At 42.0% G+C, this 26,423-nt stretch overlaps 1 protein-coding gene across 2 annotated transcripts in view; it reads left to right on the forward strand.

Moving 5' to 3' along the window:
* The window catches only part of mfsd12a (major facilitator superfamily domain containing 12a), a 30,095-nt gene extending 3,897 nt beyond the window's left edge, over nt 1-26,198 (forward strand). Inside the window, exons 4-12 of one of the 2 annotated variants that reach the window (XM_031810972.1) lie at nt 2,667-2,799; nt 3,667-3,894; nt 4,332-4,424; nt 13,343-13,435; nt 13,598-13,768; nt 14,617-14,711; nt 16,593-16,723; nt 16,897-16,965; nt 24,207-26,198. In XM_031810972.1, coding sequence (XP_031666832.1) covers nt 2,667-2,799; nt 3,667-3,894; nt 4,332-4,424; nt 13,343-13,435; nt 13,598-13,768; nt 14,617-14,711; nt 16,593-16,723; nt 16,897-16,965; nt 24,207-24,295 — 1,102 coding nt within the window. In that variant the 3' untranslated portion in view covers nt 24,296-26,198. The remainder of the gene's footprint in view (nt 1-2,666; nt 2,800-3,666; nt 3,895-4,331; nt 4,425-13,342; nt 13,436-13,597; nt 13,769-14,616; nt 14,712-16,592; nt 16,724-16,896; nt 16,966-24,206) is intronic. The other variant, XM_031810973.1, reaches the window with a different exon arrangement.
* The last annotated feature ends 225 nt before the right edge of the window (nt 26,199-26,423 follow it).

Genomic DNA, 26,423 nt, shown 5'->3' on the forward strand with positions numbered 1-26,423 from the left:
ACAGGTAAATAACAACCAGGATGGAGCTCACTGCTTACAGGTAAATAACCAGGGTGGAGCTCACTGCTTACAGGTAAATAACAACCAGGGTGGAGCTCACTGCTTACAGGTAAATAACAACCAGGGTGGAGCTCACTGCTTACAGGTAAATAACAACCAGGGTGGAGCTCACTGCTTACAGGTAAATAACAACCAGGATGGAGCTCACTGCTTACAGGTAAATAACAACCAGGGTGGAGCTCACTGCTTACAGGTAAATAACAACCAGGATGGAGCTCACTGCTTACAGGTAAATAACAACCAGGGTGGAGCTCACTGCTTACAGGTAAATAACAACCAGGGTGGAGCTCACTGCTTACAGGTAAATAACAACCAGGGTGGAGCTCACTGCTTACAGGTAAATAACAACCAGGGTGGAGCTCACTGCTTACAGGTAAATAACAACCAGGGTGGAGCTCACTGCTTACAGGTAAATAACAACCAGGATGGAGCTAGGGGATACGCTGTGTGTAACATACATTTTTAAGGTTTACTTGGCTACTTCAGTCATCTCTCTCTCCATGCCGCTTTCCACACAGACCTAGCCCCTCACTAGCCCTGCCCCCTGTCACTCAAGGAGCACGTGTTGTTCCTGGACCATGAGACACATTCAGTCTGCATGGTCAATCAAATTTGATAAAATCACATTTAATTTGTCACATGTGCCAAATACAACAGGTGTAGACCTTACAGTGAAATGCTTACTTACAAGCCCTTAATCAACAATGCAGTTTTAAGAAAATAGAGTTAAAATATTACTAAATTAAATGTTTAAAAAAAGGGAATTAACACAATAACAATAACGAGGATATATACAGGGGGTCCCGGTACTGAGTCAGTGTTGAGGTTATATACAGGGGGTCCCAGTACTGAGTCAGTGTTGAGGTTATTTACAGGGGGTACAGGTACCGAGTCTGTGCAGGGGGTACAGGTTAGAGGTGATTTGTACATGTAGGTAGGGGTGAAGTGACTATGCATAGATAAACAGCGAGTAGCAGCAGTGTAAAAACAAAGGGGGGCTGCAAATAGTCCAGGTGGCCATTTGATTAATTGTTCAGCAGTCTGATGGCTTGTGGGTCGAAGCTGTTAAGGAGCCTTTATGTCCTAGACTTGGTGCTCCGGTACCACTTGCTGTACGGTATCAGAGAGAACAGTCTATGACTAGGGTGACTAGAGTCTTTCACAATTTTTGTGCCTTCCTCTGACACCACCTAGTATAGAGGTCCTGGATGGCAGGAAGCTTGGCCCCAGTGATGTACTGGGCTGTACGCACTACCCTCTGGTATAGAGGTCCTGGATGGCAGGAAGCTTGACCCCAGTGATGTACTGGGCTGTACGCACTACCCTCTGTAGGGACTTCCTCTGACACCACCTAGTATAGAGGTCCTGGATGGCAGGAAGCTTGGCCCCAGTGATGTACTGGGCTGTATGCACTACCCTCTGTAGGGACTTCCTCTGACACCACCTAGTATAGAGGTCCTGGATGGCAGGAAGCTTGACCCCAGTGATGTACTGGGCTGTACGCACTACCCTCTGGTATAGAGGTCCTGGATGGCAGGAAGCTGTTAGGCTTTGTTTCCTGTTCCTTGTGAATCATCATTGGTGAAATTAGCATTATGACATTATCTTTAATTAAATAATTCAAAAACCTTTATTAATGCAATTGCAGACAGAAATTGACAATCAGGAACAGAGCACGCATGTTTCCCAGTAAGTTCTGCAAAATAGAAGTTGCTTTTATTAAACCTGAAGTCCAGCGTTAGTGATGTCACTGCCTACGTCATTACCTTCTACCCATGAGACCAAAACCATGCCTACACAGCTAAATAATCAAGATTTTTAGTGTTATCTAAATACTTAGCAGTAAATAATGTCCAAGTTGATTTATAGTGAGATGTCTGACTGGTCCCTTATCTCTTACTGAGTTCTGTCTCTACAGTCACACATTTCTCAGACTGTTTCTTTTAGAAGAGGCAGAAAGACCAGAGAAGTACTGTGGAACAATATTAAACCTCATACTGTATATATATTGTTACTCTGTAGTCTAGGACCCTATAAATGTAAGGAGGGAGGGGTCTTATAACCCCTCCCCTTCTATTAATACAACATAAGCATAATCAATTATTCTAATACATCAAACATTTGGTGCAGCCCCTATCATGACCCCTAGGTGAACCTCTAACAACGCACAACCCTCTGTAGCGCCGTACGGTCGGCTGCTGAGCAGTTGCCGTACCAGGCGGTGATGCAACCGGTCAGGAAGCTCTCGATGGTGCAGCTGTAATAACTTCTTGAGGATCTTGGGTCCCATGACAAATCTTTTCAGTCTTCTGAGGGGGAAAAGGTGTTGTTCCCTCATCACGACTTACTTGGTGTATTTGGACCATGATAGTTTGTTGATGTGGACAGCAAGGAAACTCTCGACCCGCTCCACTACAGCCCCATCGATGTTAAATGGTGCTCTCATGCATGCTTCAGTGTTGCTTGCCTCGAAGCGAGGATAAAAGGCATTTAGCCGTTTCGGGAATAGCACATGAAGCACACACAAGACATGGCAAAATGTGTAGAATTGCAGGAAATGAGCTTTTTAAAATGGCTAAATATTCTCTCTTGTTCTGCTCTCCCAGGTACGCGTTTACAGTGATGGCCAATATAACAGTGTACGCTGTGGCCTATCTGCTGTTCCACTTCCAGACCGGATCAGACGATGACCCCTCTCTCACCGAGACCCTGGGGCCCATAGATATCCCTATATTCAGGGTGAGCAGAACCATACATTACCTCATAGATATCCCTATATTCAGGGTGAGCAGAACCATACATTACCTCATAGATATCCCTATATTCAGGGTGAGCAGAACCATACATTACCCCATAGATATCCCTATATTCAGAACCATACATTACCTCATAGATATCCCTATATTCAGAACCATACATTACCCCATAGATATCCCTATATTCAGAGCCATACATTACCTCATAGATATCCCTATATTCAGGGTGAACAGAGCCATACATTACCTCATAGATATCCCTATATTCAGGGTGAACAGAGCCATACATTACCTCATAGATATCCCTATATTCAGGGTGAACAGAGCCATACATTACCCCATAGATGAGTAGATCAGGGTTGGCCTCAGATTGTCTATTGTTTCCTGTATAGTTAATGCAAAATCATGATACAATTTTATCTTAAACTTTTTTTTTTAAAGAATGTGCGTATAACCACAACCATTCACAACTCATTATCTTGATGATGATATCTTCTTCCTCATGTTTGTAATAGGAAGTGCTTGTTGAAATGCACTGTAGGCTCATGCTAGACCTTCAGTATGTCATTTGAACAGTGTTATTATAAATAAATACATGTACACCAATAGTAGACAACTTCAGGGAGGAGATGAAGAGGAGATATTTACGTCTATCCTTCAGGGAGGAGATGAAGAGGAGATATTTACGTCTATCCTTCAGGGAGGAGATGAAGAGGAGATATTTACGTCTATCCTTCAGGGAGGAGATGAAGAGGAGATATTTACGTCTATCCTTCAGGGAGGAGATGAAGAGGAGATATTTACGTCTATCCATTTGTACTTTTCATTCTCTATTTATTTTTTCTTTCAGAACCTGAGCCTCATCGTGCTGGGTATCGGTGCTCTTTTCTCTGTCCTCTTTCACCTGGGCACACGGGAAGAGAAGGGGGGAGCAGGGGAAGAGAAGAGAGAAGAGGAGGATGATGAAGAAGAAGAGAAAGGAGAGCGCCGGCCCCTTATCCCTCGCCCTCAGGCTGCCGCCCCTGTCCAGTCGCTGCTGAGGTGGAAATGCTGGCTGAAACAGCCTTCCTTTTACCAGGTAACACTGAAACAGCCTTCCTTTTACCAGGTAACACTGAAACAGCCTTCCTTTTACCAGGTAACACTGAAACAGCCTTCCTTTTACCAGGTAACACTGAAACAGCCTTCCTTTTACCAGGTAACACTGAAACACTCCTGCCATTTTGGAATCGAGAGATTTTAAGTCCGATTCAACAGCATTTTGATCTGATACTCAGCATCCGTTCTGGATTCAATGCTCAGTGTATTTCCAATCAGGGTTGTTTGTTTCAATCTCCGGCAGTAGGATTGCTCCACTTAAAGCTTTTTGTGTATATACATATGACAAATAAACGGAATATATTTTTGTTTACATTTTGCAGACACAACACTGCTTTGTCTGTTTTCAGCCCATGTTAATAGTGGTGTTTTCAGCCCATGTTAATCGTTCCTGTATTTTCCTTCTGTCCTGTCCAGGTAGCGTTTCTCTACATGTCCACCAGACTGATAGTGAACGTGTCTCAGACGTACATCTCCATGTATCTTACCAACACTCTCATGTTGCCAAAGGTAACAACATCATGTATCTTACCAACACTCTCATGTTGCCAAAGGTAACAACATCATGTATCTTACCAACACTCTCATGTTGCCAAAGGTAACAACATCATGTATCTTACCAACACTCTCATGTTGCCAAAGGTAACAACATCATGTATCTTACCAACACTCTCATGTTGCCAAAGGTAACACCACTATAGCGATAACGATAACTATACCGATAACTTTAATTATACCTATAATTATACCGATACCTGTAACTATAGCGATAACTATTATTTTATTTGACCTTTTATTTATACAGGTTTTTTCTCATTGAGATAACATCTCTTTTCCAAGAGAGACCTGGTCCAATAGCAGCAGGGGGAACAACGTTTCAGACAAAACAACTTACATACACTAACACAACTATAAACACACATACAGTACAACAATTACATATTACATTAAAAACACAAACGTCTTGACTAAAAACAGCTGGCCTAAAAACATTTACACTCTTCTATGATATATACATCGATCAAGTGTTTAAACTCCACCAACGAAACTAGATCATCACATTTTAAAATGTTCAGGTGAGAATTCCAGGACCACGGAGCTAAGTAACTAAAACTATTTCTACCATGACCTGTTGTAATTTTTGCTACTGTTAGAAGCAAATGAGAATGGGACCGTAATAGATATTTATTTACTGACCTGACTAAAAAATAACTTGAGATAAAATGGCATTTTATCCAATATGGCCTTATAAATGAGTGCTTACCAGTGTTTAAGCCTACGCAAGGTCAATGACGACCAGCCAACAGCGCTGTAGAGATCACAATGATGTTTTAGACGTTTCTGATTTGAAATTAACCTGAGGGCTGCATGATACACTGAATCAAGTGCTCTCAGGGTAGTGGCTGAGGCCTGCATATATATAACATCACTACAATCTAAAACCGACAGTAATGTACATCGTACCAGCTCCTTCCTGGCCTCAAAAGAAAAACAAGCCTTATGCCGTTAATAAAACCCTATTTTCAGCTTGAGCTTCCTTATCAAGTTCTCTACATGCACAGTGAAGCTCAGTTTATCATCAACCCACACACCCAAATATTTGTACACTTTAACTTGCTCTATAGTATGTCCAGCCAATGTAGCAATGACATGATTAGTAACATGCCTGGCATTTGAAAATACCATGCATTTAGTTTTACCCGAATTTAGAATCAGCTTTAAATCATACAGATTATGTTGTATGATATTAAATGCTCTTTTGACATTTTCAAAAGCGAAGAATAAACTACTACCACTTGAATACAGAACAGTGTCATCTGCATAAAAATGAACATCCGCTGTTTCAATAAGATCCCCAATGTTGTTGATATACAATATGAACAATAGAACCTTGCGGAACACCTGAGCACACCTTTATGGACTCAGATTTACAACCATCTGCCATTACACATTGTGACAGGTAATTTATAAACCAATCTAGAGCATGACCAGTAATTCCACAACATTTTAACCTTTGCACTAACACAGCATGGTCCATGGTGTCAAAAGCCTTGGACAAATCAATAAAAAAAGACAACACAATGTAACTTCTTATCAAGAGCACAGTGGATGTCATTTAAAACCTTCAATGTTGCTGAAACAGTGCTGTGGCCAGACCTAAAACCTGATTGCATTCCATTTAACCTCTCTGGGATATGTGGGACGGTAGTGTCCCACCTCGCAACAATAGCCAGTGAAAGTGCAGGGCTCCAAATTCAAACAACAGAAACCCCATAATTAAAATTCCTCAAACATACAAGTATTTTACACAATTTTAAAGATAAACTTGTAAATCCAGCCAGTGTCCGATTTCAAAAAGGCTTTACGGAGATTGCACACCAAACGATTATGTTAGGTCAGCACCTAGTCACAGAAAACCATAAAGCCATTTTCCAGCCAAGGAGGGCCCTCACAAATGTCAGAAATTGCGATTCAATTAATCACCAACCTTTGATCTTCATCAGATGGCACTCACAGGACTCCATGTTACACAATAAATGTGTGTTTTGTTCGATAAAGTTAATCTTTCTGTCCAAAAACCTAATTTGAAATTGGTGTGTTATGTTCAGAAATGCATCTCAAACAAACATCCAGTGAAAGTGCAAAGAGCCACATCAAATTACAGAAATACTCATCATAAACATTGATAAAAGATACAAGTGTTAAGCATGGAAATATAGATAAACTACTCCTTAATGCAACCACTGTGTCAGATTTCAAAAAAGCTTTACAACGAAAGCACACCTTGCGATTATGTTAGTTCACCGCCTAGCCACAGAAAAACATACAGCCATTTTCCAAAGAAGGAGAGGTCAGAAATAGCATTATAAATATTCACTTACCTTTGATGATCTTCATCAGAATGCACTCCCAGGAATCCCAGTTCTACAATAAATGTTTGTTTTATTTGATAAAGTCCATCATTTATGTCCAAATACCTCCTTATTCGTGCGTTTAGTTCACAAACTCATTCTGCCAGACCTCTTACTCAATCAGTTCTCATTCTCTCCTCCTTCACACTAGAAGCCTCAAACAAGGTTCTAAAGACTGTTGACATTTAGTAGAAGCATCTTGGGAAGTGCAATATGACCCCATAGACACTGTATATTCGATAGGCAATGACTTGAAAAACTACAAACCTTAGATTTCCCACTTCCTGGTTGGATTTTTTCTCAGGTTTTTGCCTGCCATGTGAGTTCTGTTATACTCACAGACATCATTCAAACAGTTTTAGAAAACTGAGTGTTTTCTACCCACATCTACTAATTATATGCATATTCTAGCTTTTATGGCTGAATAGCAGGCAGTTTACGCTGAGCACCTTATTATCCAAGCTAGTCAATACTGTCCCCCCCCCAGTCCCAAAGAAGTGGGGAGCAATGATGTCTGCAGCTAGGTGTAGGAGGCGGGGGTCTAGTTCATCAGGGCCAGGGGATTTAAAAAAAAAAAATCTTTCAGGGCTTTACACACTTCTGAAACAGAGAAGGATGAAAAGGAGAACCTGGTGAAGGAGTGCACAGGGGTGTCAGGTAAATTCATAGGGGGCTCAATTATACCTTTTCAAATAAACTGCCTGCATCTAAAAAATGCTGGTTCAAGGATTTCAGAATAGAGGTTCTCTCAGTTATAATCTGTGTGTCGAACAACAATAGTTTGGGAAACTGTATCTTTTCTGCACTCCAAACCCTTCACTACCTGACACAATGTGGATGGATTATTTAGGTAGTGGTCTGCTTTCAATTTACGGATCATAGCCGAACCCATATTTCGAAGATGTTTAAAAGCCATCCAATCATCTGCCAAACCATTTTAACTATACCTATACCTATAATTAGAACATACTTTTAATTAGAACTGTACCTATAATTAGAACTGTACCTATAATTAGAACTGTACCTATAATTAGAACTGTACCTATAATTAGAACTGTACCTATAATTAGAAATATAAAGGTAAAATAAATACTTAACTATACTTATACCTATAACTATACCTATACCTATAACTATACCAATAACTATACCTATACCTATACCAATAACTATACCTATAACTATACCTATAACTATACCAATAACTATACCTATACCAATAACTATACCAATAACTATACCTATACCTATACCAATAACTATACCTATAACTATACCTATAACTATACCAATAACTATAACTATACCTATAACTATACCAATAACTATACCAATAACTATACCTATAACTATACCTATAACTATACCTATAACTATACCTATACCAATAACTATACCAATAACTATACCAATAACTATACCTATACCAATAACTATACCTATACCAATAACTATACCAATAACTATACCAATAACTATACCAATAACTATACCAATAACTATACCAATAACTATACCAATAACTATACCAATACCTATACCAATAACTATACCAATAACTATACCAATAACTATACCAATAACTATACCTGTTATTATGCCGATAACTATACCAGTTATTATGCCGATAACTATACCAGTTATTATGCCGATAACTATACCTGTTATTACGCCGATAACTATACCTGTTATTATGCCGATAACTATACCAGTTATTATGCCGATAACTATACCAGTTATTATGCCGATAACTATACCAGTTATTATGCCGATAACTATACCGATAACTATACCAGTTATTATGCCGATAACTATACCGATAACTATACCAGTTATTATGCCGATAACTATACCTATAACTATACCAGTTATTATGCCGATAACTATACCTATAACTATACAAATCAAATTTCAAATCAAATGTATTTACATAGCCCTTCGTACATCAGCTGATATCTCAAAGTGCTGTACAGAAACCCAGCCTAAAACCCCAAACAGCAAGCAATGCAGGTGTAGAAGCAGGTGTAGAAGACGCTATACCAGTTATTATGCCGATAACTATACCTGTACCTATAACTATATCAATAATTATACATGTACAATTATACACCTAAAACTATCATTATACTTATAACTATAGTTAACTATACATACCGATACATAAAGCTATAATTAACTATACCTATACCAATTATTATACCGATACCTATAGCTATAATTAACTATACCAATTATTATACTGATACATATAGCTATAATTAACTATACCAATTATTATACCGATACATATAGCTATAATTAACTATACCAATTATTATACCGATACATATAGCTATAATTAACTATACCAATTATTATACCGATACATATAGCTATAATTAACTATACCTATACCAATTATTATACCGATACATAAAGCTATAATTAACTATACCTATACCAATTATTATACCGATACATATAGCTATAATTAACTATACCTATACCAATTATTATACCGATACATATCGCTATAATTAACTATACCTATACCAATTATTATACTGATACATATAGCTATAATTAACTATACCTACACCAATTATTATACCTATAGCTATAATTAACTATACCTATACCAATTATTATACTGATACATATAGCTATAATTAACTATACCTACACCAATTATTATACCGATACCTATAGCTATAATTAACTATACCTATACCAATTATTATACTGATACATAAAGCTATAATTAACTATACCAATTATTATACCTATAGCTCTGCCTATAACTATACTTATAACTATACCAATAATTCTACTGATACTTATAGCTATGCCTTTAACTATACCGATAACTATAATTAAACCGATAGCTATACCGATAATTATACCTAATATCTGTAACTATACCGATAACTAACTATAATTAAACCGATAGCTATACCGATAATTATACCTAATCCCTGTAACTTTATCGATAACTATAATTATACCTGTAACTATACCGATAACTAATATTAAACCGATAGATATACCGATAATTATACCTGTAACTATACCGATAACTAACTATACCTATAATTACACCTATAACTAATGATGCACCGATATGACATTTTTGGCCAATACCGATATCCAATATTTTCCTTGCCCCAAAATAACGATAACGATAACCGATATTTACAATTTTAGCGGTCTTTTAAGCATTCTAGTGCAGTTAAATAGTTAGACCACTGCGTCCATGTGTGTGTGTTAAGACGCTACATCTCAGTGCAAGAGGCGTCACTACAGTCCCTAGTTCGAATCCAGGCTGTATCACATCCGGCCGTGATTGGGAGTCCCATAGGGCGGCGCACAATTGGCCCAGCGTCTTCTGGGGTAGGCCGTCATTGTAAATAAGAATTTGTTCCTAACTGCCTATTTGATTAATGTTGGTCGGACCATCTATGTGAAGCTAGCCACAATTGTGGACTTTGCGGTTAGCCTTCAAAATAAAAGTATGGCATAATTCTACTATTTGTATTCATTTGCATTACTGTCAATGACATACTTGAATTTGCAGTATGTCATGGACAGTAATGCACATCAATACAAATAGTAGAATTATGCCATACTTTTATTTTGAAGGCTAACCACAAATTCCACTTGTGCCTAATCCTTGTGGTTAGCTTAACCTGGTCGAGCCTCACTATCTAGATGAAGCTAGCTGGCTGCTTATAACGTTAGTTTTGGGCAACAGGGTTTTGTTGCTGACTAGCTATTTATTTTCATGAACTGAAGTTCAATTTCAATAGGCGAATAACAAGTGGCAACCTAGCTAATACTTAATCACAAGGATTCCTAAATCATTGCTGAGAATAATGAAAATGACTGCAGTTTCTACTGGTCATTGCTTTCAGGCTGGTTATATTGGTGCTAGCTAGGTACCAAGCTAAGCTAGCTATCCCAGAAGTTGCGGTCGAACAAATAATGCTTTATTACCAATGCGGTATTGTAAACACATCGTTCATGGCCGGTGTTTGCTTGTTTTCAGACTTTGCAGACAGTGCTACTGTATCTTTTTTGACACGCAAAGACCCAAACGGCGTTCCATAGTATGTATGTCGTAAAGTTAATAGCAGTGACACTATTACTGTGTAACTCCTGTAGGGCAACATCTGAAAAATAACCCACTTGGTTGTGTGTACCGGTGCTCGACCAGTCGGCGAAAGACAACATCACTCACGACAGAGAACGGTTGATTATCAAGGGCAATGAATTCCATTATCTTGGCGTTAATTGGATTTCGCCTTTTGACTTGTCTCGCTGAAATGTTCTTACTCTTTCAAATGACTGCTGGACTTGTTGACTCCTCCATCCATACAGCAGACATTGTGGGCGAGGTTAGGAAGGCTGTGTTCCACGTATAGAACAACATTTTACGTGGCGTCATTACGTCATGTGCCTACGTTTATATAGGTATGGACGTCAGCTTTGCCTTACCGATGTTGGCATTTTTAGCTAATATTTTCCCATATGTAAACCGATATATTGTGCATCCCTACTTATAACTATACCTGTACCTATACCTGTAACTATACCTGTAACTATACCTATACCTGTAACTATACCTATAATTATACAGGTACCTGTAACTATACCTATACAGGTACCTATACCTGTAACTATACCTGTACCTATACCTGTAACTATACCTGTACCTATAATTATAACTATACCTGTACCTACAGTGCCTTGCGAAAGTATTCGGCCCCCTTGAACTTTGCAACCTTTTGCCACATTTCAGGCTTCAAACATAAAGATATAAAACTGTATTTTTTTTGTGAAGAATGAACAACAAGTGGGACACAATCATGAAGTGGAACGACATTTATTGGATATTTCAAACTTTTTTAACAAATCAAAAACTGAAAAATTGGGCGTGCAAAATTATTCAGCCCCCTTAAGTTAAAACTTTGTAGTGCCACCTTTTGCTGCGATTACAGCTGTAAGTCGCTTGGGGTATGTCTCTATCAGTTTTGCACATCGAGAGACTGAATTTCTTTCCCATTCCTCCTTGCAAAACAGCTCGAGCTCAGTGAGGTTGGATGGAGAGCATTTGTGAACAGCAGTTTTCAGTTCTTTCCACAGATTCTCGATTGGATTCAGGTCTGGACTTTGACTTGGCCATTCTAACACCTGGATATGTTTATTTTTGAACCATTCCATTGTAGATTTTGCTTTATGTTTTGGATCATTGTCTTGTTGGAAGACAAATCTCCGTCCCAGTCTCAGGTCTTTTGCAGACTCCATCAGGTTTTCTTCCAGAATGGTCCTGTATTTGGCTCCATCCATCTTCCCATCAATTTTAACCATCTTCCCTGTCCCTGCTAAAGAAAAGCAGGCCCAAACCATGATGCTGCCACCACCATGTTTGACAGTGGGGATGGTGTGTTCAGGGTGATGAGCTGTGTTGCTTTTACGCCAAACATAACGTTTTGCATTGTTGCCAAAAAGTTCAATTTTGGTTTCATCTGACCAGAGCACCTTCTACATGTTTGGTGTGTCTCCCAGGTGGCTTGTGGCAAACTTTAAACGACACTTTTTATGGATATCTTTAAGAAATGGCTTTCTTCTTGCCACTCTTCCATAAAGGCCAGATTTGTGCAATATACGACTGATTGTTGTCCTATGGACAGAGTCTCCCACCTCAGCTGTAGATCTCTGCAGTTCATCCAGAGTGGTCATGGGCCTCTTGGCTGCATCTCTGATCAGTCTTCTCCTTGTATGAGCTGAAAGTTTAGAGGGACGGCCAGGTCTTGGTAGATTTGCAGTGGTCTGATACTCCTTCCATTTCAATATTATCGCTTGCACAGTACTCCTTGGGATGTTTGTAAAGCTTGGGAAATCTTTTTGTATCCAAATCCGGCTTTAAACTTCTTCACAACAGTATCTCGGACCTGCCTGGTGTGTTCCTTGTTCTTCATGATGCTCTCTGCGCTTTTAATGGACCTCTGAGACTATCACAGTGCAGGTGCATTTATACGGAGACTTGATTACACACAGGTGGATTGTATTTATCATCATTAGTCATTTAGGTCAACATTGGATCATTCAGAGATCCTCACTGAACTTCTGGAGAGAGTTTGCTGCACTGAAAGTAAAGGGGCTGAATAATTTTGCACGCCCAATTTTTCCGTTTTTGATTTGTTAAAAAAGTTTGAAATATCCAATAAATGTCGTTCCACTTCATGTTTGTGTCCCACTTGTTGTTGATTCTTCACAAAAAAATACAGTTTTATATCTTTATGTTTGAAGCCTGAAATGTGGCAAAAGGTCGCAAAGTTCAAGGGGGCCGAATACTTTCGCAAGGCACTGTATAATTGTACCTATAATTACAACTATACCTGTACCTATAATTACAACTGTACCTGTTATTGATGTAGAACCAGGACCTTGGCTGTACCTGTTATTGATGTAGAACCAGGACCATGGCTGTACCTGTTAGGAAACTGTGTTACTTAGACGTTCTGTCCCCTGTTCCAGAAATACATTGCCACTATTCCCCTGGTGATGTACGTCAGTGGCTTCGCTTCCTCTTTCATCATGAAGCCTATCAGCAAACTCATCGGCAAATGTGTGAGTGTCTGTCTGGTCTATTTCCGATCTGTTCAGTAGTTTGTCTCAAACTCAAACTGTAATACACATAACACAGTAGATTTTATGGATTTGGTTTTCAGTACATCTCTGACATTACATTATTGAACTAATATTCGTGTCTTGCTCGTCTCTGATTGGTAGATGACCTACTTTGTGGGCCTGCTGCTGATCATGGCCTTCTCTTATTGGGTGTTGATAGACGACCAGATGGGTGACCGGATCTACGGGGCGTCCGTCCTTCTAGGGGTGGGGTCAGCTACCATCCTGGTGATGTCACTCTCCATGACCGCTGACCTCATCGGGGACCAGACGGTTGGTGTTAATAAAGTTACGGTCTTCAACTAGACCCTTAGTTACGGTCTTCAACTAGACCCTTAGTTACGGTCTTCAACTAGACCCTTAGTTACGGTCTTCAACTAGACCCTTAGTTACGGTCTTCAACTAGACCCTTAGTTACGGTCTTCAACTAGACCCTTAGTTACGGTCTTCAACTCGACCCTTAGTTACTGTCTTCAACTCGACCCTTAGTGACGGTCTTCAACTCGACCCTTAGTGACGGTCTTCAACTCGACCCTTAGTGACGGTCTTCAACTCGACCCTTAGTGACGGTCTTCAACTCGACCCTTAGTGACGGTCTTCAACTCGACCCTTAGTGACGGTCTTCAACTCGACCCTTAGTGACGGTCTTCAACTCGACCCTTAGTGACGGTCTTCAACTCGACCCTTAGTGACGGTCTTCAACTCGACCCTTAGTGACGGTCTTCAACTCGACCCTTAGTGACGGTCTTCAACTCGACCCTTAGTGACGGTCTTCAACTCGACCCTTAGTGACGGTCTTCAACTCGACCCTTAGTGACGGTCTTCAACTAGACCCTTAGTGACGGTCTTCAACTAGACCCTTAGTGACGGTCTTCAACTAGACTCTAGACCCTTAGTGACGGTCTTCAACCAGACTCTAGACCCTTAGTGACGGTCTTCAACCAGACCCTTAGTTACAGTTTTCAACTAGAACCTTAGTGATAGTCTTCAACTAGACCCTAGACCCTAGACCCTTAGTGATGGTATTTTCTGTGGTCAGGAGAATCTTAGGGCCCGATGAGTTAATGTGAGACTGATGGAGTTTGTTTTCGTGTTTGTGAAACTTTCCCTGTATTTCACAGCAAAGTGGAGCGTTTGTTTACGGGGCGATGAGCTTCACTGACAAGGTGGCCAACGGAGTAGCTGTTATGATGATACAGACTCTACACCCCTGCCAGTGAGTGTCTGTGTGTGTGTGTGTGTGTGTGTGTGCCTGCCTTAGTGTTGCGTGCGATACCCACGCTTCTCTACTTTTTCAATACTACAACATGAAAAACGGTTCGGTACTCGAATTTGTGTTAAGTTCAGTACTTCTTTCAAATGTGTCACGGATCAAATCAAATGTGTCTTTCAGCACAGCCAGCCCCTTATTGTAGAGAACCGTGCCTGTTCCACTAACTCACTACTAGCCTGGAAGTCTGGGCTGCATCATGTTAGCGCCACTTACTCACTGCTAGCCTGGGAGTCTGGGCTGTATCATGTTAGCTCCACTAACTCACTGCTAGCCTGGGAGTCTGGGCTGCATCATGTTAGCTCCACTAACTCACTGCTAGCCTGGGAGTCTGGGCTGTATCATGTTAGCTCCACTAACTCACTGCTAGCCTGAGAGTCTGGGCTGCATCATGTTAGCTCCACTAACTCACTGCTAGCCTGGGAGTTTGGGCTGCATCATGTTAGCTCCACTAACTCACTGCTAGCCTGGGAGTCTGGGCTGCATCATGTTAGCTCCACTAACTCACTGCTAGCCTGGGAGTCTGGGCTGCATCATGTTAGCTCTACTAACTCACTGCTAGCCTGGGAGTCTGGGCTGCATCATGTTAGCTCCACTAACTCACTGCTAGCCTGGGAGTCTGGGCTGCATCATGTTAGCTCTACTAACTCACTGCTAGCCTGGGAGTCTGGGCTGCATCATGTTAGCTCCACTAACTCACTGCTAGCCTGGGAGTCTGGGCTGCATCATGTTAGCTCCACTAACTCACTGGGAGTCTGGGCTGCATCATGTTAGCTCCACTAACTCACTACTAGCCTGGGAGTCTGGGCTGCATCATGTTAGCTCCACTAACTCACTGCTAGCCTGGGAGTCTGGGCTGCATCATGTTAGCTCCACTAACTCACTGCTAGCCTGGGAGTCTGGGCTGCATCATGTTAGCTCCACTAACTCACTGCTAGCCTGGGAGTCTGGGCTGCATCATGTTAGCTCCACTAACTCACTGCTAGCCTGGGAGTCTGGGCTGCATCATGTTAGCTCCACTAACTCACTGCTAGCCTGGGAGTCTGGGCTGCATCATGTTAGCTCCACTAACTCACTGCTAGCCTGGGAGTCTGGACTGCATCATGTTAGCTCCACTAACTCACTGCTAGCCTGGGAGTCTGGGCTGCATCATGTTAGCTCCACTAACTCACTGCTAGCCTGGGAGTCTGGCCTGCATCATGTTAGCTCCACTAACTCACTGCTAGCCTGGGAGTCTGGGCTGCATCATGTTAGCTCCACTAACTCACTGCTAGCCTGGGAGTCTGGGCTGCATCATGTTAGCTCCACTAACTCACTGCTAGCCTGTACTAGCTCCACTAACATGATTATGTCTTATTGAGCTTATTTTGGCTGATTTCATAACTCAGGACATTCATACACTCTTATACCTAGACACCTGTGTTGTGAATAGACCCTAGACTACATATGTATTCACCTGTGTTGTGAATAGACCCTAGACTACATATGTATTCACCTGTGTTGTGAATAGACCCTAGACTACATATGTATTCACCTGTGTTGTGAATAGACCCTAGACTACATATGTATTCACCTGTGTTGTGAATAGACCCTAGACTACATATGTACTCACCTGTGTTGTGAATAGACCCTAGACTACATATGTACTCACCTGTGTTGTGAATAGACCCTAGACTACATATGTATTCACCTGTGTTGTGAATAGACCCTAGACTACATCTTGATCCACTAAGTTTATCAATAGAAATGAAGAAATCAATAGAAATTCTTAAGTAGTAAACTCCTTTCTTTTCTCTCTTTCTCTCTCTTTTTCTCTCTGTCCATCAGTTCTCAGGTCTGCTGTCCAGCGTGTGTGTGGTACTACCACTATGTCATGGTCATAGCAACAGGGGGCGTGGCCGTCATAGCAGCTCTCAGTCTCTGTACCATCCTTGTCTGGCCTATCAGGATCGTCCGCCGTGAGTTTCATCACATTACATTAGAACTATAAAGTAAACTCTTATATAGTTGTTTTTCAGGATGTCTTTTTAGCCTACCGAAGGGCTAGTGTCCGTCCAGTATGTCAGTAGATGTGTTTTCAACCTGACTTCAACCCTAATGCTTTCAGGTGTGGTGCTGTTTTTCCTTCCAGACTCTGGCAAGAAGAACCAACACAAGGAGAACATAGACAACCCTAACTACACTCAGGAAGCGGGGCAGGGTGATTGTGCTAGTGTTAGGGGTTAGGGGTTAGGGGTTAGGGCTGGGGTTAGGGGTTAGGGGTTAGGGGTTAGGGGTTAGGGCTGGGGTTAGGGGTTAGGGGTTAGGGGTTAGGGGTTAGGGCTGGTGCTTTATAACATCTACTAAACAAATCTAAATCAAATCAAGGAAACATCAAATTTCAAATCAAATCAAAGTTTATTTGTATTTGTTATGTAGTAGACCTCACAGTGAAATGCTGAATACAACAGGTGTAGACCTTACAGTGAAATGCTGAATACAACAGGTGTAGTAGACCTCACAGTGAAATGCTGAATACAACAGGTGTAGTAGACCTCACAGGGAAATGCTGAATACAACAGGTGTAGTAGACCTTACAGTGAAATGCTGAATACAACAGGTGTAGTAGACCTCACAGTGAAATGCTGAATACAACAGGTGTAGTAGACCTTACAGTGAAATGCTGAATACAACAGGTGTAGTAGACCTCACAGTGAAATGCTGAATACAACAGGTGTAGTAGACCTTACAGTGAAATGCTGAATATAACAGGTGTAGTAGACCTCACAGTGAAATGCTGAATACAACAGGTGTAGTAGACCTCACAGGGAAATGCTGAATACAACAGGTGTAGTAGACCTTACAGTGAAATGCTGAATACAACAGGTGTAGTAGACCTCACAGTGAAATGCTGAATACAACAGGTGTAGTAGACCTCACAGTGAAATGCTGAATACAACAGGTGTAGTAGACCTTACAGTGAAATGCTGAATACAACAGGTGTAGTAGACCTCACAGTGAAATGCTGAATACAACAGGTGTAGTAGACCATACAGTGAAATGCTGAATACAACAGGTGTAGTAAACCTCACAGTGAAATGCTGAATACAACAGGTGTAGTAGACCTCACAGTGAAATGCTGAATACAACAGGTGTAGTAGACCTCACAGTGAAATGCTGAATACAACAGGTGTAGTAGACCTCACAGTGAAATGCTGAATACAACAGGTGTAGTAGACCTTACAGTGAAATGCTGAATACAACAGGTGTAGTAGACCTTACAGTGAAATGCTGAATACAACAGGTGTAGTAGACCTCACAGTGAAATGCTGAATACAACAGGTGTAGTAGACCTGACAGTGAAATGCTGAATACAACAGGTGTAGTAGACCTCACAGTGAAATGCTGAATACAACAGGTGTAGTAGACCATACAGTGAAATGCTGAATACAACAGGTGTAGTAGACCTTACAGTGAAATGCTGAATACAACAGGTGTAGTAGACCTCACAGTGAAATGCTGAATACAACAGGTGTAGTAGACCTCACAGTGAAATGCTGAATACAACAGGTGTAGTAGACCATACAGTGTAATGCTGAATACAACAGGTGTAGTAGACCATACAGTGAAATGCTGAATACAACAGGTGTAGTAGACCTCACAGTGAAATGCTGAATACAACAGGTGTAATAGACCTCACAGTGAAATGCTGAATACAACAGGTGTAGTAGACCTCACAGTGAAATGCTGAATACAACAGGTGTAGTAGACCTCACAGTGCGCCGCCGAATACAACAGGTGTAGTAGACCTCACAGTGAAATGCTGAATACAACAGGTGTAGTAGTCCTCACAGTGAAATGCTGAATACAACAGGTGTAGTAGACCTCACAGTGAAATGCTGAATACAACAGGTGTAGTAGACCTCACAGTGAAATGCTGAATACAACAGGTGTAGTAGACCTCACAGTGAAATGCTGAATACAACAGGTGTAGTAGACCTCACAGTGAAATGCTGAATACAACAGGTGTAGTAGACCTCACAGTGAAATGCTGAATACAACAGGTGTAGTAGACCTCACAGTGAAATGCTGAATACAACAGGTGTAGTAGACCTCACAGTGAAATGCTGAATACAACAGGTGTAGTAGACCTCACAGTGAAATGCTGAATACAACAGGTGTAGTAGACCTCACAGTGAAATGCTGAATACAACAGGTGTAGTAGACCTCACAGTGAAATGCTGAATACAACAGGTGTAGTAGACCTTACAGTGAAATGCCGAATACAACAGGTGTAGACCTCACAGTGAAATGCTGAATACAACAGGTTTAGTAGACCTCACAGTGAAATGCTGAATACAACAGGTGTAGTAGACCTCACAGTGAAATGCCGAATACAACAGGTGTAGTAGACCTCACAGTGAAATGCCGAATACAACAGGTGTAGTAGACCTCACAGTGAAATGCTGAATACAACAGGTGTAGTAGACCTCACAGTGAAATGCTGAATACAACAGGTGTAGTAGACCTCACAGTGAAATGCTGAATACAACAGGTGTAGTAGACCTCACAGTGAAATGCTGAATACAACAGGTGTAGTAGACCTTACAGTGAAATGCTGAATACAACAGGTGTAGTAGACCTCACAGTGAAATGCCGAATACAACAGGTGTAGTAGACCTCACAGTGAAATGCTGAATACAACAGGTGTAGTAGACCTTACAGTGAAATGCTGAATACAACAGGTGTAGTAGACCTTACAGTGAAATGCTGAATACAACAGGTGTAGTAGACCACACAGTGAAATGCTGAATACAACAGGTGTAGTAGACCTTACAGTGAAATGCTGAATACAACAGGTGTAGTAGTCCTCACAGTGAAATGCTGAATACAACAGGTGTAGTAGACCTTACAGTGAAATGCTGAATACAACAGGTGTAGTAGACCTCACAGTGAAATGCTGAATACAACAGGTGTAGTAGACCTCACAGTGAAATGCTGAATACAACAGGTGTAGTAGACCTTACAGTGAAATGCTGAATACAACAGGTGTAGTAGACCTCACAGTGAAATGCTGAATACAACAGGTGTAGTAGACCTCACAGTGAAATGCTGAATACAACAGGTGTAGACCTCACAGTGAAATGCTGAATACAACAGGTGTAGTAGACCTCACAGTGAAATGCTGAATACAACAGGTGTAGACCTCACAGTGAAATGCTGAATACAACAGGTGTAGTAGACCTCACAGTGAAATGCTGAATACAACAGGTGTAGTAGACCTCACAGTGAAATGCTGAATACAACAGGTGTAGTAGACCTTACAGTGAAATGCTGAATACAACATGTGTAGTAGACCTCACAGTGAAATGCTGAATACAACAGGTGTAGTAGACCTTACAGTGAAATGCTGAATACAACAGGTGTAGTAGACCTCACAGTGAAATGCTGAATACAACAGGTGTAGTAGACCTCACAGTGAAATGCTGAATACAACAGGTGTAGACCTCACAGTGAAATGCTGAATACAACAGGTGTAGTAGACCTCACAGTGAAATGCTGAATACAACAGGTGTAGTAGACCTTACAGTGAAATGCTGAATACAACAGGTGTAGTAGACCTCACAGTGAAATGCTGAATACAACAGGTGTAGTAGACCTCACAGTGAAATGCTGAATACAACAGGTGTAGTAGACCTTACAGTGAAATGCTGAATACAACAGGTGTAGTAGACCTCACAGTGAAATGCTGAATACAACAGGTGTAGTAGACCTCACAGTGAAATGCTGAATACAACAGGTGTAGTAGACCTCACAGTGAAATGCTGAATACAACAGGTGTAGTAGACCTCACAGTGAAATGCTGAATACAACAGGTGTAGTAGACCTCACAGTGAAATGCTGAATACAACAGGTGTAGTAGTCCTCACAGTGAAATGCTGAATACAACAGGTGTAGTAGACCTTACAGTGAAATGCTGAATACAACAGGTGTAGTAGACCTCACAGTGAAATGCTGAATACAACAGGTGTAGACCTCACAGTGAAATGCTGAATACAACAGGTGTAGTAGACCTCACAGTGAAATGCTGAATACAACAGGTGTAGTAGACCTTACAGTGAAATGCTGAATACAACATGTGTAGTAGACCTCACAGTGAAATGCTGAATACAACAGGTGTAGTAGACCTTACAGTGAAATGCTGAATACAACAGGTGTAGTAGACCTCACAGTGAAATGCTGAATACAACAGGTGTAGTAGACCTCACAGTGAAATGCTGAATACAACAGGTGTAGACCTCACAGTGAAATGCTGAATACAACAGGTGTAGTAGACCTCACAGTGAAATGCTGAATACAACAGGTGTAGTAGACCTTACAGTGAAATGCTGAATACAACAGGTGTAGTAGACCTCACAGTGAAATGCTGAATACAACAGGTGTAGTAGACCTCACAGTGAAATGCTGAATACAACAGGTGTAGTAGACCTTACAGTGAAATGCTGAATACAACAGGTGTAGTAGACCTCACAGTGAAATGCTGAATACAACAGGTGTAGTAGACCTCACAGTGAAATGCTGAATACAACAGGTGTAGTAGACCTCACAGTGAAATGCTGAATACAACAGGTGTAGTAGACCTCACAGTGAAATGCTGAATACAACAGGTGTAGTAGACCTCACAGTGAAATGCTGAATACAACAGGTGTAGTAGTCCTCACAGTGAAATGCTGAATACAACAGGTGTAGTAGACCTTACAGTGAAATGCTGAATACAACAGGTGTAGTAGACCTCACAGTGAAATGCTGAATACAACAGGTGTAGTAGACCTCACAGTGAAATGCTTACTTACAGACTCTAACCAATGGTGGCAAAAAAAGTGTGTTGTGTTTGTAAAGAAATAAACAACAAGTAGAAAGACATTTTGAAAAAAGAGTAGCAAGGCTCTATACAGACACCGGTTAGTAGCGAGGCTCTATACAGACACCGGTTAGTAGCGAGGCTCTATACAGACACCGGTTAGTAGCGAGGCTCTATACAGACACCGGTAGCAGCGAGGCTCTATACAGACACCGGTAGTAGCGAGGCTCTATACAGACACCTGTTAGTAGCGAGGCTCTATACAGACACCTGTTAGTAGCGAGGCTCTATACAGACACCGGTTAGTAGCGAGGCTCTATACAGACACCGGTTAGTAGCGAGGCTCTATACAGACACCGGTTAGTAGCGAGGCTCTATACAGACACCGGTTAGTAGCGAGGCTCTATACAGACACCGGTTAGTAGCGAGGCTCTATACAGACACCGGTTAGTAGCGAGGCTCTATACAGACACCGGTTAGTAGCGAGGCTCTATACAGACACCGGTTAGTAGCGAGGCTCTATACAGACACCGGTTAGTAGCGAGGCTCTATACAGACACCGGTTAGTAGCGAGGCTCTATACAGACACCGGTTAGTAGCGAGGCTCTATACAGACACCGGTTAGTAGCGAGGCTCTATACAGACACCGGTTAGTAGCGAGGCTCTATACAGACACCGGTTAGTAGCGAGGCTCTATACAGACACCGGTTAGTAGCGAGGCTCTATACAGACACCGGTTAGTAGCGAGGCTCTATACAGACACCGGTTAGTAGCGAGGCTCTATACAGACACCGGTTAGTAGCGAGGCTCTATACAGACACCGGTTAGTAGCGAGGCTCTATACAGACACCGGTTAGTCAGGCTGATTGAGGTAGTATGTACATGTAGATATGGTTAAAGTGACTATGCATATATGATGAACAGAGAGTAGCAGAAGCGTAAAAAGAGGGGTTAGCGGTTGGTGGGACACAATGCAGATAGCCCAGTTAGCCAATGTGTGGGAGCACTGGTTGGTCGGGCCAATTGAGGTAGTATGTACATGAATAAATATAGTTAGTGACTGCATATAAGATTAAAAAAAGAGTAGCAGCAGCGTAAAAGAGGGGTTGGGGGGGATCACAATGCAAATCGTCCAGGTAACCATAGGTTACCTGTTCAGGAGTCTTATGGCTTGGGGGTAAAAACTGTTGAGAAGCCTTTTTGTCCTAGACTTGGCACTCCGGTACCGCTTGCCATGCAGTAGTAGAGAGAACAGTCTATGACTGGGGTGGCTGGGGTCTTTGACAATTTTTAGGGCAAATATGTATTGACCAACCTCAGGTGGAAGGTTGACCCCGACTGAGGTGGAAGGTTGACCCCGACTGAGGTGGAAGGTTGACCCCCGACTGAGGTGGAAGGTTGACCCCCGACTGAGGTGGAAGGTTGACCCCCGACTGAGGTGGAAGGTTGACCCCCGACTGAGGTGGAAGGTTGACCCCCGACTGAGGTGGAAGGTTGACCCCCGACTGAGGTGGAAGGTTGACCCCCCCACTGAGGTGGAAGGTTGACCCCCCCCACTGAGGTGGAAGGTTGACCCCCCCCACTGAGGTGGAAGGTTGACCCCCCCACTGAGGTGGAAGGTTGACCCCCCCCACTGAGGTGGAAGGTTGACCCCCCCCACTGAGGTGGAAGGTTGACCCCCCCCACTGAGGTGGAAGGTTGACCCCCCCCACTGAGGTGGAAGGTTGACCCCCCCCACTGAGGTGGAAGGTTGACCCCCCCCACTGAGGTGGAAGGTTGACCCCCCCCCACTGAGGTGGAAGGTTGACCCCCCCCCACTGAGGTGGAAGGTTGACCCCCCCCCCCCACTGAGGTGGAAGGTTGACCCCCCCCCCCCACTGAGGTGGAAGGTTGACCCCCCCCCCCCCCCACTGAGGTGGAAGGTTGACCCCCCCACTGAGGTGGAAGGTTGCCCCCCCACTGAGGTGGAAGGCCGGTAGGTCTGGCGGCGAGGGGCCGGTAGGTCTGGCACTTTTTAAATAAAAGTGATTAAAAAAAAAATCTCAATTTACAATTACATTCAGCATCAGTATGTTTGATTGGATCAAATGGTGGATGATATAGGTTCTCAGAACTGTAATGAATGACTATTATAATATTATTATGGAGACAAGATTCATTTCCAAATCGTTGTTATTTTTCTATCACTATACTGAATGAGTTATTTTTGACGTCTATCACTATACTGAATGAGTTATTTTTGACGTCTATCACTATACTGAATGAGTTATTTTTGACGTCTATCACTATACTGAATGAGTTATTTTTGACGTCTATCACTATACTGAATGAGTTATTTTTGACGTCTATCACTATACTGAATGAGAAGTTATTTTCTGTCAGTTCTTGATCCAACGTATCCATTTCCTTTCATTTGATGGTAAATGATGTTTGGTTGGACAGTTGATTGATTGACGACACTTTTCAACTAACTTTCCGATTCACTGATTGACTACTTAAGAGTGTCTGGCTGGTGTCAATGTTTGCTTTGTAGTTTCCTATTGAATATCAAGGTATTTGTTATGATTGACATGTCCCTCTGTGTCTCTGTCTCTCTGCAGGTCTGCCTTACATCTCAGGTCTGATGGGCAGCGAGGATCAGGACATCTCTGAGGACAACTCTTACCAGCCTAGACCAACGGTCAACTAAGGAACTACGGTGGGCAGAGGTTGACAGAGTTACCTTGGACCCTGCTCTACTGTAGTAGAGACCAGCCAGTCCCACTTATCCCTGGGTGAATAACCACTGCAGGACCCAGCCTGTCTCTTCAGGGATTATAGTTTAGCTCTGTGGCCTCTCCAGGACTCACTCAGGCATCTTAAAACTCTCAACTGGAACAACAAACATTTTAGACTGAAAAGTCATCTCACCGTAGTGTTCACAAACAACCAACTGGACTAGCAGTATTCCTCTGAAAGAATCAAGACTTTCCTTCTGGACCTGACCAGTAGCTGTTCTGTACTGTAGGGGAGTTGGGTTGAACAGCAGCCATCAGGACCCATTTCTACTATAGATCAATACGTTGCTTTGCTGTCGCAGAGTATCGGTCAATTCGGTGTACAGCATTACTGTCAAGATGAGGGAGGTTATACAGTAACAGTCCATTGTCTCTCTCTCAATCAGCACCTTCTCACAGTCATACTGCAGTTGATTCAGTGGGTTGATTCAGTTGGCTGATTCAGTGGGTTGATTCAGTGGGTTGATTCAGTTGGCTGATTCAGTTCAACAGTGCCTATAGGATTGAGTACATACCTACACTGACACACACGGGTCCAGAATACGTACATACCCCTCTTGAGAAAAGTCCGATAATACACTATTATACCATCTGTTGTGAATGTCCAAAAACAATACATTATGCTGATTACAGCCCGCTGGGCACACACTGGTTGAATCAGCGTTGTTTCCACGTCGTTTCAATGAAATGCCTTGGAACCAACGTGGAACAGACGTTGAATGGCCGTCTGCCCAGTGGGAGGTGACGGGTCATCAGAACAGCTTTTGGATGGCCGTCTGCCCAGTGGGAGGTGACGGGTCATCAGAACAGCTTTTGGATGGAGGTAAGTTGTCTTTGTAAATGTAACTATTGTGTGTTTTATTCCAGTGTTGGGAACATTTCATTCCAGTGTGGTAGTCATTGAGTGTTGTAGTAATAATATGACGTTGTGTCTTTAAACCACATCATGTTGTGTGTGTTTGATTAATGTAAGTTGCATTGCAAGTAAAATAAGGATTTGTGGGGGCATTTATTAAATTAAAACGAATCAGGATTGTGAAAAGGGACACCTTGCAATATGGATAAACTGAATGGAATAAATACTGAGCAACAATATAAACGCAACCATTTTACTGAGTTACTGGTCATATGACTTCGTTAGGGCTTAATCTATGGATCTCACATGACTGCGCAGGGGCACAGCCGTGGGTGGTCCTTGGCGAAGGAGAAATGCTCACTGACAGGGGCACAGCCGTGGGTGGTCCTTGGCGAAGGAGAAATGCTCACTAACAGGGGCACAGCCGTGGGTGGTCCTTGGCGAAGGAGAAATGCTCACTAACAGGGGCACAGCCGTGGGTGGTCCTTGGCGAAGGAGAAATGCTCACTAACAGGGATGTAAAACGCTCAAAATTAGATAGAAATAATATTTTGTACGTAATGGAACATTTCTGGGATCTTTTTTTTTTTCAGCTCATGAAACATGGGACCAACTCTTTACATGTTGTGGTTATATTTCTGTTCAGTATATATGAATAGTAGAATATAATTCCTGGGTGATATTCAGGTTACTGGACAGACAGATGATTCGTCTCGAACAATAGAACTAGAATCATTTGAGTAGAATCATTCTAATTCTACAGGGGAAACATTTTGCACAGGGTAACTAGGAAACTGCCTTATAGGAAAACATTTTATCTCTTGAAAAATTGTTTTGTATTCATTGCTTTTTATTTCCAATATATTGTGAAGTTACTTTTTTTTCCCCCCTACTGTTCATGTCTCTGTTTTTTGCTCATTCTTTGGGAAGTATATTAAACATATTTCATACTACTGTTATACACTGTGTGTTTGTTTGTCTACCTTGTCAGAGTTTCTAGAATAATTCTCCACATGAACACAAACAGCATTTTATTGGTTAGTGGGGAAGGAGGGCCCCTCTCACCCTGCCCCTCCCTCTCACCCTGCCCATCCCTCTCACCCTGCCCCTCCCTCTCACCCTGCATCTCCCTCTCACCCTGCCCATCCATCTCACCCTTCCCCTCCCTCCCTCTCACCCTGCCC

This window comes from Oncorhynchus kisutch, linkage group LG30 (genome assembly GCF_002021735.2).
Source record: "Oncorhynchus kisutch isolate 150728-3 linkage group LG30, Okis_V2, whole genome shotgun sequence".
In the NCBI taxonomy this organism is placed as follows: domain Eukaryota; kingdom Metazoa; phylum Chordata; class Actinopteri; order Salmoniformes; family Salmonidae; genus Oncorhynchus; species Oncorhynchus kisutch.